Below are 15,990 nucleotides of genomic sequence, written 5' to 3'. Positions count from 1 at the left end.
CATTTTAATTTTACTTAAATTTTATTTGCACTATTAAAATATCCAAAGAAACTTTAACCATCAAAACTTATGTTAAAAAATGTATATATGTTTGCTTTTTAGATACTAGAGGTTAAAAAAAATAAAAAAATCATATTTAATTAAAGAACCTTAGAGAGCACGCTCACTAACCCCACGTCCCCACATTGTCATTGGAGAAATTAAATAAGTGAAAGATGGACGAACAAATGGACATATGAACGGACGCACAGACCAGAAAACATAATGCCCCTCTACTATCGTAGGTGGGGCATAAAAAACCATTCTAAACTGAAGTTTTTTCTCCCAAAATAACCCAAACTGAATAATCATAAGAATGGATGAAAAATGTGACTATGCATGGTTACTATAGGACACAAAGGCATGGTGATTAATTTATTGTGGAAGGAAGAGAAACAACACACAAAATGAGGTCGTCTCATTTAATAGCATAGATCATTTTTATATGTTATGCTTGAAAGTCTTTATAACAAAAGGTTCTTCTACAGGTATCACATATGCTCAACATTATCAATGATCTATGAAAATCAGAACAAATATACTCTTAGCAGTTGGACAAGTACACCATATAATCATTCTTTAATCATTCAATAATACACCAATAATAATGTTGACCTTTTTGATTTAATGCGATTGAAATTTGATATTTGGCACTAAAACCTGATGCAATATTGTACATCTCAACCTTATAAGAGCCACTGTATTAATTGAACTTGGATCATTGTTACTAGAGAACCAGTCATCATTTACTTTTAGTCAACAAAATAAATTCCATGTGCATATCCATACAACACCTTTTGAATTCATACAAAAGAACAGATTTGATGACCTCACATCATTTCAAAGAGTTCAGGATGTCTACTAAGGCTAATGAGTGATAACAACATGCTGAATTTGGATGTTTTATTATATCTGATCATGCTACCGTATTGTATGCCACTTTTTAGTTATTAGCAAGCTGGAAAATGCTTAATTTTATACTTCACTGATCATATTGTTTGAAGCAGAATTGTATGTTCTTCCTTCTGGGATAATTACATTTTAATGCAATGTTTATTCTAATGGATATGTTAATTTCCAGTTGTATAATTATCTTTTATAGTACTAAGGGTTTGTTCTAGATATTGCCTGAGTAAAGTGACACCCTGATATTATTTTACAGTAAATTACAGTGCCATGTAATCAAAATAAAAAATACATGGCAGTTGCTTGTGGAGTTCAGGATTTAAATAGTCAGTTTGTTAGAGTAACTTTCATTTAAATAATAATAAAACATCATGTGCAACTTAGATAATAAAAAAAAATATCCCCCTTTTTTTCTTTTAACAAAAACAAAACTTCATGATCTGGATAAATGCAGCTTGCAATTTGCAACAAAAGAAAATCATAGGAAGAAAAGGCAAACTTTTCTGGAACCAATTCCATTTCTTTTTAGGTGTGTTTTATTACAAAACCACATTAAGCAAACTTTTTTCAACTTAAGGTAGCACAATACAAAGATTTTATAACTCCAACTACCAAGTTTTAAAATGCTGTTACTTTCTTAATAATGCTAGGAAGTTTATAAAAGTGGTAGTTATGGATAGCTAACAGACTACTTTTTCAAATTAATGCAATGTTAGTATTATGCAACAATTATGTAACCAATTATAATGTTAACTGTGTCTAAAATATTTTTCACCAAATTTCCACTTTCAATTGAAATTAGCTTCTTCATAGGTATTCCTAGAGGGTTTATTTTATTATATGTTGTTCCTATGGCCATTATCTACAAAAGGGTGTCTCAGATTTTAGATAGAATGTATAGAACAAATTTTACACCTAATTGAACATTATCTTCTTTTATGTGGTAAGGATGTTTACACTAATTAGAGATTTATGAGAGAATGGAATAACATAGGGACAATTTGAGACACCCGTTTGAAGCCCATGTGTTGATTAAGATTTCATTAAAATTTTCTGTATAGTTAAAGAGATGATAGAGCTAAATTCATTCAAGTGAACTGACCAAGATTTTGCCACTAATTACGTAATAATTGATTACATAATAATTGCATAATAAAAATATTGCATCCATTTAAAAGATTTATCTTTTATCTATCTATATATACCTCTTTTATAATTTTTTATGCATTCATAAGAAAGTTACACCATTTTAAAGGTTAGTGATTGGAAGTAAAAAAATATTTTTATTGTGCTACCTTAAGGCAACAAGGGTAAATGTTCAAGTCAACTTGATTTAAATGTTTGGACATTTTTAAAGAAAATAATGTGTGGTATTTAATAGTAACTTTTTCACAGGTTTGCTATGAAAAGGAACTTTGTCACCCCAGATGGTTACTCAAGTAATAAACCATAAGCTAACAGTTTTGAGTTACCTTCACTGTGGAGTTGTCATTAATTACAGGTACAATCCAAATAACGGATAAATAAAATGACAAGTCCTTGGTTTCTTCAAGGAGTTTATGTTTCATGTTCTAGAGTCTGTAAAGTTGTGACATAAATTAGGAGTAAAAATAATTGATAAATGAAATATCTAAACAATTCCTGGTTATTAGCACAGTGGGATACTAGGTAGATAAAGCAAACAATAGTCTTGTGATTATATGATAAGTACATGTTAAATTTCCTTACATTTATCAGATGAATGCAAAACTAGAAATATTAAAAAAGTCAATTTTGAAAGTTAAAACAATTTATAAAATGATATTAATTTAAAGCATGACCTCTACAAAAGGTTAAAACAAATTATATTTTTATTGATTTAATTTTTATCTTCATACATATATCTTTCTATCAGCAAATCTGAAAATAGTTTAATGAACCTTGAAAACACTGAAATTTCTCACCTTCTTTACAAATCATAATTGAATTATGAGTTGACAGGTATCATATAAACTTAATGTAGGTCAATGAACCAGGAAAATGAGGTTGGTGAGATGAAGCTTGCTGAACATGTACATCTTACAATAATTCTATGCATAGCATATAGTTGTCTCATTGTTAATTTAACTGAATAAAGAGCCGCACCATGATCGCATGATACACCCGTAGCTTTTCCAATGAATAAAGTTCTATAACTCCTCAATGTCATATCAGAAATTTATAAGGAAAATAAAGGAAGCTTAATTTAAAAGATGTAAAACCAGTCACAAAAACTTTATCAAAACTACTCAAACTATTTTTGAGTTATTGTGCGAAAACTGGGAAAGCCTCTTATTTCTAAATAAAATCCCATAACTTGGAAATGTAAAATCTACAATTTTTAAAGGTCAAAAGGAAGCTCATGTCAATAAAATATAAATTATTCAACCCAAGTTTCAAGAAATTGGTTATAACTTTTTGGAGTTATTGTCCTACATGTTAATGATGGACAGACAATGGTATACCAAAATATATCTCTTAAACACCCTTATCATGATTGTGGACAAGTTTGGTTAAATTTTTCTCAGTAGTTTCAGAGGAGAAGGTAACAAAAATTTACGATTTTTTTTTTAAATTGACTATAATGGGCAATAACTCCTTGAGGGGTCAATTGACCATTTTGGTCATGTTGACTTATTTGTAGTTCTTAATTTGCTGAACATTATTGCTGTTTACAGTTTGTCTCTATCTATAATAATAGTCAAGATAATAACCAACCAGATGCTCCACAGGGCGCAGCTTTATACAACCGCAGAGGTTGAACCCTAAACGGTTGGGGCAAGTACGGACACAACATTCAAGCTGGATTCAGCTCTAAATTTGGATTGTGATTAAATAGTTGACACAGCATAGGTTTCTGACACAGAATGAATGTGGTCTAATAAACTTAAAATTTTTGTTTTGCCTTTGAGCAATTCACTATGCTGTTGAATATTAATCCTCTCAAAAAAATGTTTGAAGAAATTTTCTTTTTATTTATGAAATTTCAAATGAGAAAAATTGAACCCCCCCCCTCAATTTTTTTTTCACATCCCCTTTTCCTTTATTCCAAAACCGATCTCAATTCAAATTTCTAATGGAGTTTGCAACAATAATTACTCATCTAAATACATCATAAAATATTAAAATGTAAAAAAAGTGCTTGTTATCACTGAATGGTAAAGATTGTTTTAATTCATCAGTTGGTAGTAAAAGTGAATATACATTGTATATTGTATAAAACAATGATTTAAGTTGATTCAACTACTATTCTGGACAAAGAAAGATAACTCCAATTGAAATTGTGCAATTAGATATTTCTTGCTATTGCGCAATACTGTGCAATTGGAAATACTTGCTATTGCACAATACTGTGCAATTGAAGATTTCTTGCTATTGCGCAATACTGTGCAATTGAAAATTTCTTGCTATTGCACAATACTGTGTAATTGAAGATTTCTTGTTATTGCTGAGTACTGTGCAATTGAAAATTTCTTGCTATTGCACAATACTTAATATAATAATTTTGGATCCTGATTTGGACCAACTTGAAAACTGGGCCCATAATCAAAAAATCTAGGTAAATGTTTGGATTCAGCATATCAAAGAACCCCAAGAATTCAATTTTTGTTAAAATCAAACTAAGTTTAATTTTGGACCCTTTGGACTTTAATGTAAACCAATTTGAAAACAGGGCCAAAAATTAAGAATCTACATACACAGTTAGATTTGGCATATCAAAGAACCCCATTTATTCAATTTTTGATGAAATCAAACAAAGTTTAATTTTGGACCCTGATTTGGACCAACTTGAAAACTGGACCAATAATAAAAAGTCTAAGTACATTTTTAGATTCAGCATATCAAAGAACCCCTAGGATTAAATTTTTGTCAAAATCAAACTAAGTTTAATTTTGGACCCTTTGGACCTTAATGTAGACCAATTTGAAAACGGGACCAAAAATTAAGAATCTACATACATAGCTAGATTCGGCATATCAAAGAACCCCAATTATTCAATTTTTGATGAAATCAAACAAAGTTTAATTTTGGACCCTTTGGGCCCCTTATTCCTAAACTGTTAGGAACTCAACTCCCAAAATCAATACCAACCTTCCTTTAGTGGTCATAAACCTTGTGTCAAAATTTCATAGATTTCTATTTACTTAAACTAAAGTTATAGTGCGAAAACCAAGAAAATGCTTATTTGGGCCCTTTTTGGCCCCTAATTCCTAAAATAGTGGGACCAAAACTCCCAAAAACCAATCCCAACCTTCCTTTTGTGGTTATAAACCTTGTGTTAAAATTTCATAGATTTCTATTCACTCTTACTAAAGTGAGGGTGCGAAAACCAAAAGTATTCTGACGACTCAGACGACTCAGACGACGACGCCAACGTGATAGCAAAATATGACGAAAAATTTTTCAATTTTTGCGGTCTTCTAAAAAATGGCAAAATTTCCTTAAAATTACCAATTCAGGGGCAGCAACCCAACAACAGGTTGTCCAATTCATATGAAAATTTGACCTGAAAAACAATTTTAAGCACTTCATAAATGCACCTTTCATAAATATTAAATTAATAAAATTCTTTGCCGAGGGCAGCCTGATACGATAGCAGAGGTAGAACCCTTAACAATAAGGTCAAGTTTTGACACAATATTCAAGCTTGATTCTGTCTTAATTTGGATTGTGATTAAATTTTTGACATAATATAGGTTTCTGACACCAAATAAATATGGTAAAAGATCTTAAAATTCTTAAATGGGACATTTGATTTAACTAGTATGGTCTGATGTCCAAAATCTAACAACATGGTTAGATTCTGTGCTATAACTCAATCCCAGCTTTCCCATTGTGGTATGGAACCTTGTAGTATAATTTCAGAGAGATCCATACACTTAAACACAAGTTATATTATCTGGAAACTAGAAAAATGCTTGTTATTTATCCCTTTTTTTACCCTTATTCCTGAATATTTCGGGCAATTACCCCCAAACTCAATCCCAGTATTCCCTTTGTGATATGGAAACTTGTAATACAATTTCAGAGAGATCAATACACTCACACACAATACGTTTGCCCCTATTTGGCCCCTAATTCCAAAATTGTTTGTACCATAACCCAAAATAAACTGCTGCACCAGCATGGCGCATGATACCCCCAACGTCTTGTGTGGAAGTTTTATGCAATAATCATAAATAGTTTCTGAGAAAGTATTAAGCAATAACCATATATTGTTTTTGAGACACAGCGGGACAAGTGAAACCCTCCACCCTGTTTTTTTTTTACAAAAAACTAAATATCACTATATTAAAATTTTGAATCAAAACCAAAAAGTATACAGATCTATAGATTAATATAACAAAGAAGTGTGTAAAGTTTTAAGCAATAATCATGAATTCTTTTTGAGATACGGCGCGACATGTAAAAAAAAAACCTCCCCTGTTTTACAAAATACTCAATAACTCAAAAATGAAATTTTGAATCATCACCAAAAAGTATACAGATATTAAGATTAATATAACTAAGAAGTGTGTAAAATTTTAAGCAATAATCATAAATCGTTTTTGAGATATGGCGCGACATGTAAAATAAACAGCTGCGCCATAAGCACATGATACGCCGACGTCTTGTGTGTAAGTTTTATGCAATAATCATAAATAGTTTCTGAGAAAGTTTTAAGCAATAACCATATATTGTTTTTGAGACATAGCGGGACATGTGAAACCCCCCACCCTGTTATTTTTTACAAAAAACTAAATATCAATAAAAATAAAATTTTAAGTCAAACTAAAAAGTATACAGATCTTTAGATTAATATAACAAAGAAGTGTGAAAAGTTTTAAACAATAATCATAAACTATTTTTGAGATAGGGCGTGACATGTAAAAAAAAACTCCCCCTTTTTTACAAAATACTCAATAACTCAAAAATGAAATTTTGAATCATCACCAAAAAGTATACAGATCTTTAGATTAATATAACAAAGACATGTGTAAAGTTTTAAGCAGTAATCATAAATCGTTTTTGAGATATGGCGCGACATGTAAAAAAACCCTCCCCCATTTTTACAAAATACTCAATAACTCAAAAATGAAACTTTGAATCATCACCAAAAAGTATACAGATATTAAGATTGATATAACTAAGAAGTGTTTAAAGTTTTAAGCCATAATCAAGAATCAATTTTGAGATACGGTGCGACATGTGAAAAAAACACACCCCTGTTTTAGTTACAAAGTGCCGTAACTCAAAAAGTTTTAATCTTATTTTCACCAAAAAATATATAGATCATTTGACTATCATAAGAAACAACTATATTAAGTTTCATGAAATTTAGATAAGTCGTTCTCAAGTTACGGTGCGACATGTTTACGCCGGACAGATGGACAAACGGACAGACAAACGGACAGACATGTGTATACCATAATACGTCCCGTCAAAATTTTGACGGGCGTATAAAAACCCTCCCCCTTTTTTACAAAATACTCAATAACCCAAAAATTAAATTTTGAATCATCACCAAAAAGTATACAGATATTAAAATTAATATAACTAAGAAGTGTTTAAAGTTTTAAGCCATAATCAAGAATCTTTTTGAGATACGGTGCGACATGTGAAAAAAACACACCCCTGTTTTAGTTACAAAGTGCCGTAACTCAAAAAGTTTTAATCTTATTTTCACCAAAAAGTATACAGATCATTTGACCATCATAAGAAACAACTATATTAAGTTTCATGAAATTTGGATAAGTTGTTCTCAAGTTACGGTGCGACATGTTTACACCGGACAGACAGACGGACACCGGACATTTGTATACCATAATACGTCCCGTCAAAATTTTGAAGGGCGTATAAAAACAATCCCCAACCTTCATTTTGTGGTATTGGGCCTTCTGTTAAAATTTCATAGAGATCCATTCTCTTAAACTAAAGTTATTGTCAGGAAACCAAATGTGTCATCCGAGGAGGAAGTCTATATGATAGTATTATACGAATGCAAATTTTTTTGCAGTCAAATAAAAAAAAGGTTAAAACTCAAAAACATTTGAAACATTACTTTTAAAAGGATAGAGACTTAATTTGGCTGCAAGCTGAAAGGAAAGGAAACTTATACAGCAGAAAACCAAATATAAATGGTCTCATGAAGCAATTATATTGTAAAATATAAATAAACAGCTGCGTTGCGTCAAGAGCGCATGATACACCCTTATTGAGCATATTGTTCAAATTAAATGGGATATTTAGAAGATGTTTAATCCAAAACAAATAAAATGGCTATGAGGAAAACATGCATAAGAATACCCCTTTTAACAGAACAAATTACAAAATTTAACATGTAAACTGTGTAAAACTTCAAAGTCAATGAACAATGATTAACAAGAAAGCCTGGCTTATAATCGCCACAGAAAACAGATCTGCTGATATTAAAACAACAACATACCAAATATCATTGACATACCATTAGTGGTTCATCATAAACTAGCCAAATTACAAACTTTCATATGCAAATAATTCAAATTCAATACCCGAGATGCTGGGCAAAATAATCTCAATGGATATGAAAACTGACAATAATAATATAACTGCAAACCAAATACCATTGGCTTACCATTAGCAGTTCCCATTAAACTGACCAAATTAAAAACTTTAGCATTTAAATTATGGAAAATTTTCAAAGTGAATAGACCAAGATTGAGAGGGCAGGGAAAAAAACCTTAAAAAAACCCCAGGAAATGTGATGTACCAATGCCAATATATCTGCAAACCAAATATCAATGACTTACCAATAGTGGTTTATCTTGAACTTCTCTAATAACTTTTAACAAATTGTTTATGCTAATGGGAACAGCACAACTTTGTTGAGTCGAGACAATAAACCTAACACATTAATATTGAGTTGGTATAACTTTTCTGTACCGTTATTAAAGAGGTATCCATTTATTTCCAGTAGTTAGAAATTAGACCAAAACAAAAAGTAAACCAAAACATAACATTCCATGCTCAATGGGTATAATAAATACTTAAAAGTAATGTCAAACAAAAATTGACTGACCGGAGATCTGAAATAGCATAAATGGGTCGCCTCAACACTATCAAGTTCCTGAAAATATATCAAAGTATTCCTTATTACAGATGGTGATTAACATGTACAGTCAGAGATGGACAGACTAATGGAGATAACTGAACACCACCCTCTCTGTCAGTGGGAATATAAATATAGGTGTCTACGTTTTATTTTTACAAAAACAATCAAAGCGCCAGGAGTTCAGGTTTTTTAGTTTTCATGAGTGGGATAATATGGTCTCTTCAAGAGGTTGGTTGAATAATTTTGCATAGAATTTTACTATAGGTCATCTGTTGATAAACAAAGTGACAATAAGAACCATGGTTTATGTGAATGGCTTAGGATGAAAAAGTCCTCTGATAATATTAAAGTTTAAGCTAGAAAATGTTTTTTGTTGGTTGGGAAACTCTAATATCATATTTAAAATCTGTTATTACATTTTTTAGAAGTTTGATCTAGCACCCAATGATTTGGTTTAAGAAAAAAACAATGTTTGGAAACTCTGTAACAGACACTGTATCTTATAATCTGTAGGAGCTTCAATATAGGGGAAAACTGTTGACCTTTCAAATAAATTTCACACAGTATTTAGGGATGATGAGTAATGAGAATTTACTGAACTTCACAGATGTGTAAGCTATATCCCAACCGTTTTGGACAATAGAATATGGCTTCCTATTTTCACCTTCTGATCAAGATGAACTACAAAATTGAAGTTACTGAAGCTTTATCATAAGAAGAAAATGAACAAATAATTATTATATTTACCCCTGGAGTCATAAAAAGTTCTATATTTTGGTGTAACAAGGCCTGGTTTTGCTGATTTTTTAGACAGAAGCTCTGCAAAAACTGGTGTGCATACCTCATCACCTCATGCATTCTTATATCATCATTCTGAAAAGCAAACAGAAAAAACAATCATCATATCTCTCAATAAACTTTTCACTTCTCCATTTATCTTTTTTATCTGGTTTTATCTACCTCAAAAAATCTTTTTAATCATTATATATATTGAAAACTGTTACTGTGGATTCATTATTATTCGTTGGATACCAATTTTCGTGGTTTTGTTGGTACAGGTGAACAACAAAATTAAATGTTCAAAGAATAACATATTTTCTACAGGCTTGTATGCAGACTTAGGCAAAACCATGAAATTAAATATCAACTAACATGCAAGTTTTTCTTAATCCACGAAAATAAATGAATCCATAGTAAATCATACCACATTTTCTTATTTTTATATGTTATATATAATTGATTGTGCATTCCATTATATTTTTTATAATCTGTTATTTAGATCCTTAAACACTATAAAGACTTCGAAAAATACTGTTGGAGTTCCAACATGAATATAAAATCAAAATATAAATTCTTTCATCATATTAATGTTCAGAACTAAATTGATTTTTCATTTAATTTCTGAGTTATCTCCTGAATTTCAATGGAATCACATAAACGTTCTAAACCAATTTGTTTCTATTGTATAAGGAACAAATATGTCCACATCATATTGCTTTTTACAAAAGTGACTGTCTGCAATAATTTACTGCTTATGTCTTAATTCAAATATGTATCAATTTCAATAAACACGAGCACATGATAAGATACGCCTTTCGTCTTGAGTGTGAAGTTTTATGCAATAATCATATATAGTTTCTGAGATACAGTGCAAAATGTGAAGAAAAAAACACTTTTTCTACAAAAACTCAATAACTCTAAAATAAATATTTTAATCATCACCCAAAAATATACAGATCTTTAAATTAATTTAATTAAGTGTGTAAAGTTTTAAGCAATAATCATTAAAGGTTTATAAGATACAGAGTGATAAGTGAACCCCCCCCCCCCCCCTCTTTTTACCAAAAACTCAATAACTCAAAAATTTTGTTTAATCAACACCAAAAAGTATACAGATCTTAACCCTAACCATGCAGTGACCGTCCTTTGTCAGGCATACCGGAACCACCATTATTTGGCTCCAATGGCGTTCCATACTTTTAGAAGTCAGCGTTTTGATACGTTTTCGGAAAGTTATGCATGTTCCGTCAACCTAAGGCTATCTAATGTCATGTTTCTCATGTATAAATTGCATTTTGAGCTCAAATACGGACGAATTTAAATCAGATGAAACTCTGCTTCCCTTCTGTGTCTTACACAGGAAGTTTAGAGGCCTAAAACTATTATATAACTACTGATCGTAATTATTATTGATATAGGCATAGGACACGACTACTTAGGTTTTGGGTCCCATTTGAAGTCAAAAATCAGAAAAATTGTGAAATTCTGTATTTTTGGTCCAAATGACCTTCTAAAGACTGCTGAACCAAGATCAGATTCACTCCCACCCAACAACTTTTTGGGTCAATTTGTTAACTGGGGTCCATGCTACATGCAGGCTACAGCTGGATAACTATACCACTATCCCTGGGTCTTCTGGGTCAAGAAAAAGGATGAAAAATTGTCAAAATTGACGCTTTTAGCACCTGATGACAAACTTTGGGGCAAATAACCGACCATCCTCCCCTGCCTCCTCACCCTGACCACCCCGCCCTGTGATCACCTACCTTAGATTTAAAGGAATCATAATGCTTCAGCAGCAGGGTTAAGCTCATTTGCATATAATTTGCATATTTTTGCAAATAAACGAAATTATACATTTTCTGAAAACATTACCGGGGTAATTCAGCATGGTAAGTGTTTAAAGGCCCTTGGTGGTAGAAACCATTTTTTTTTCAGTTTTAATTTCAATTTGGATGTTTTTTCATCTTATTTTTAGTTAGAATGGGTGAGTAAAGCCTCCAGATACATGGGTTAGCTCAAAAACACTTTAAAGTTTATTTTTATTTTGTTTATTTGTTAACCCTTACCATGTGGTGACCCTCATATGATGGGCGTACCCAAACCACCGTTATTTGGCTCCAATGGCGTTCCATACTTTAAGAAGTCAGCATTATGATACGTTTTTGGAAAGTTATGAATGTTCCGTCAACCTGAGGCTATCTATTGTCATGTTTCTCATGTATAAATTGCATTTTGAGCTCAAATACGGACGTGGAAAATTGAGGTTAAGTAAAAGGACGAAAAATCGTCAAAATTGACGCTTTTTGCACCTGATGACCAACTTTGGGATGCTGGACATTTGTATACCATAATAAAAACGATCTTTAATTGAGGACTTTTTTCAGTTAGTCTACTTTATTAGTAGCACACATGGACAATCTAATTTCAATTCATACTAACAGTCTCATATGGAATTTGTAACAATTCTAACACCACTTGATGGGCACTCATGTTTCTCAACAGTCTCTGTTCATGTGTTTTTGGTTTATGAACACTCAGGTCAGCTGTTTCCTGAACACATAACCTTGTCAGTCTTTTTAAAATCTACAATATTCAACATCAAAATCTAATATGAAAAATACATCAAAGCATTTATTTAATAAACATGTAAAAAAAAGACTTTCAATAACTAGAATATTTATTTTCCACTTTTTCACTGTTCAAAATGGTCTTGTATTTCATTTAAAGCTATGGTAGACCAGATGAAAAAAAATAGTTTTTTTTACATCACAAGTCATATAGGGACATGATACCTATATTAATACAATATATATACTGTTTAAGAAGTTTACTGATGTGTTCTGATGTTTTCTGAAGATGTGTCATAAATTTTGTACATATACATGTATATAATATACATCATGATTAATTATAGTGTGATACCAAAGGTGTTAGTGGAACAAGTTTGACTGCTTATTTAAAAGCTAAGTTGTATAAGGTATGGCACCACTATCTCTGGCCTGGCATGAAGAAATATTTAAGACCCCCTTAACATAAAATTGTACATATTTTCAGTTAGAGCTGGTATACTTTTGTATAATTTTGATATTATTTGTCCCAATAGAAGTACACTACACTGTAAAAATCTTTTTTAAATTGAATTTATTGTCTACAAGAAATGCACTACAAAATAACTGTGTTATTGGGCCTATTATAGCCTGATAATTTTCATTCAGTTCTGTATAAATTAAACTATAATCTCATGATACTTCCTTTAAGAAACATAACTGCATTAACTTACATCTTTTATCTTCTTGTAATTTCTGACAGAGTGGGGGTCAATGGCTGGACCAAGATCATGATCAATTGGAGACCCTTGATCAGAAGAAATGTTCTATAAAATAAAATTCAAAGCACTATCAATCATAAGCTAAGCCAATCTGACATAATAACAAATTCATCTAATTCATACATGTGGAATATTACAACAAATAAAAACTAGAGGCACTTGAGAGCATGTGTTGCTTACCTTGGTCTATGTGCATCTGCAATAAACTTTGTTGACTAGAATATAATTCATGATCAAGTCTCTCTTTTTTTTTATCTTGTAATACTGATCATTTGAACTAGCATACATTTGACCCTAACCTTGAAGTAATTGCAACAGAAGATTTTTAAATTTTAATCTTTAGCATTATATCCAAATTATACACAGAAAAAAGTCCCATAAAATCTTACTTGAGGAAAACTACAAAAAATATGATTTTAAAATTCCTATGGAGATTTACATTGATATGGGAGATAACTCTGCAAACTAGAGAAACAAAGGACACAGATGAATTCATGACAAAATTGTGTTTTGGTGATGGTGATGTGTTTGTAGATCTTACTTTACTGAACATTCTTGCTACTTTCAATTTTCTCTATCTGTAATGAACTTGGCCCTTTAGTTAAAGAGGAAAATATTTTGTAAAAACTTACCAAAATTTACCAAATAAATTAAAATTGTTAAAAATTGACTGTAAAGGGAAATAACTCCTAAAGATGGTATTATACGAAGATGTTGTTATCAAATCATGTTGACAAATATTTCGGCTTAACAAATAGCCTTCATCAGTGTCAATAATTTTAACAATACTGATAGTTGGTGTAAAAATAGATCAGTAATACAGGTAAGTTTTGGTCTATTGATTTTAATCCATAATCTTGAACATCATAATATAAACAAAACTCGATACTCCAATATATGTCACTGTGTATATTTACATTCCAAAATGAGTCATCAAGTTTGTGACCCAACTGTCTGGAATGCTGAGAAACTGGGAGCAGTGGCTTCTTAAGAGATATCACTGCTATGGTCATTGAGGCATTTGTGGGAAGGCTGCTTTGACTCACCATCAAATTGGGGGCCACAAACCGAACATTCCAGTTTGTAAATAACATTCATATTTATGGAGGTAACATTGCAAAATATCTTATAGTTTATTTTCAGTTGCCTTACTGTGAAATGTTGATGAATGCTGCATCTGTAGGCACCATTTGCAGCGTTTTTCCTCACATGAACGACATTCTCCAGAAGCACTTCTAGCAGGTTCTGCAGACTATTGGGTTGCCTAAAAGCTATCATGGGAGGCTTGGAAAAATCTTGGATAGTTTGGAATTCAATTAAACTGTTTTCCAATGCTCACGAATGACATCAAAGCTGTTTTAGATGGGTGGTAAGTAAAAACACATGGAGTCCTTTTCTTTTTCTTTTTAACTTTGTATTCTAAAAGTTTACTCTTATGAATTGATTTCGCTTTCTGAAAACCTTTATTTGATATTTCTGTGTTTGTAGCCCCTTCTCTTCAAGTGGGTTTCAAGTTAACGTAGTTGTTTTTTGGTAGTTTCTGTGTTGGAACATATTTGCTTGACTCTTAGTGCCTGACTGTATGAGATGCTCTTAGTCAGATGAGCAGGATGGCAACTTTTAGGGGGACAGATATTGATGAGTGTCAGTAGGTTTAGAATATAGATCTGTGGATATAATGCCATCTGTGAGCGAGCTGGAAGTATTGAGGAAGGCGATTTTGGATTTAGCAGGGCTTTCACTTGAAATTGAAGTAGTAGGCTAAATTACAATTTTAGGCGGCTGTAACATGCGTTTGGCGAAGCCCACCAAGCTGTAAGCTACAGCTTGGTGCTTTACGGCAGGGGGTCTGGGGGCCACTCAAGGCCCCCAGAAACACTGGCATTAATAGAGCATAATCCTGCATTCTCACAAAATCCTGCATTCTCGCATTCTCCTGGCATCTAATTTCATCTTTTAAATGAGCATTTTTTAAGTATGAAATTAAAGAAAAAAAAACATCTCAAAGAAATTTAATTTTTTTTTATGTAATGGTTTGTTTTGTTTTTTATTTTCTTTACCTTATACTTAAATTCATTTGCTTTTAATTAAAAGGAGGTTTATTTATGTAATAATCCGATTTGTTAGAAATCTTGATCGATTTATTTTGCATAACTACGTGCTTTTGTAAACAAATAACCCCCCTTTTCTCTCCAAAGAATGTTACGCGTATTTAAATCATACAATTATTTCTCAAGCATTGACAGAAAATTGAAATATCCTCTGATTTTCTCTTTTTTTGTAAACTGTTCAATAAGTTGGATACATAAATCATTTGGAAAACTTATTTATTTGTGGTCGAGTCGACAATATTCTACTTTCGTTTTTTGACCTTGATTCTCTGAACACCATGTGGGCTTTGAAAAATTAACTTCAAAAGATACTGTTTTTCAGATTCTGAACAACATGATCTACTACACTTTCTTTTATTCGACTGATATTATTCCATAGTATAAAATTGTCATCCTATCTGATTGTCTTCACATTCTAATAGCTAATGACCATCGAACGTCTCTATTGTTATCATTAAATTACCACTGGAATGTCTCTCTTGTTATCTTTGAAAAGAAACAATGCATTCTGACTTTAAATAGACAACCAATCAGTGACCTGAAACATTGTTTATCTTGACCGCAACTTTGCGACAATACGTCTCTCGGCTGCCTTACAGGCATTTACATTTGAAAAAGATATTTTTTTCTTTTCGAATTTATATTTTTGTCAGTGAAGTAGACGGCACTTGAAGCCACCGTAAACGATGGAAATCTGCCGTCTACTGGCTACTTTGGAAAGCCCTGATTTAAAT

At 31.6% G+C, this 15,990-nt stretch overlaps 1 protein-coding gene across 5 annotated transcripts in view; it reads right to left on the bottom strand.

Annotated features, from left to right (window-relative positions):
* The window catches only part of LOC134725567 (inositol 1,4,5-trisphosphate receptor type 1-like), a 248,363-nt gene that overhangs the window by 91,378 nt on the left and 140,995 nt on the right, over window positions 1-15,990 (bottom strand). For 3 of the 5 annotated variants that reach the window (XM_063589500.1, XM_063589516.1, XM_063589508.1), the window contains 4 exons: window positions 13,098-13,190; window positions 12,257-12,400; window positions 9,782-9,907; window positions 9,002-9,049 (listed from right to left, as the gene is read on the bottom strand). In XM_063589500.1, coding sequence (XP_063445570.1) covers window positions 9,002-9,049; window positions 9,782-9,907; window positions 12,257-12,400; window positions 13,098-13,190 — 411 coding nt within the window. The remainder of the gene's footprint in view (window positions 1-9,001; window positions 9,050-9,781; window positions 9,908-12,256; window positions 12,401-13,097; window positions 13,191-15,990) is intronic. The other 2 variants (XM_063589525.1, XM_063589534.1) reach the window with 1 other exon arrangement.

This window comes from Mytilus trossulus, chromosome 1 (genome assembly GCF_036588685.1).
Source record: "Mytilus trossulus isolate FHL-02 chromosome 1, PNRI_Mtr1.1.1.hap1, whole genome shotgun sequence".
Classification (NCBI taxonomy): domain Eukaryota; kingdom Metazoa; phylum Mollusca; class Bivalvia; order Mytilida; family Mytilidae; genus Mytilus; species Mytilus trossulus.
Note: the sequence above shows the minus strand (reverse complement) of the source record. Positions and strands in the feature narration are given on the sequence as shown.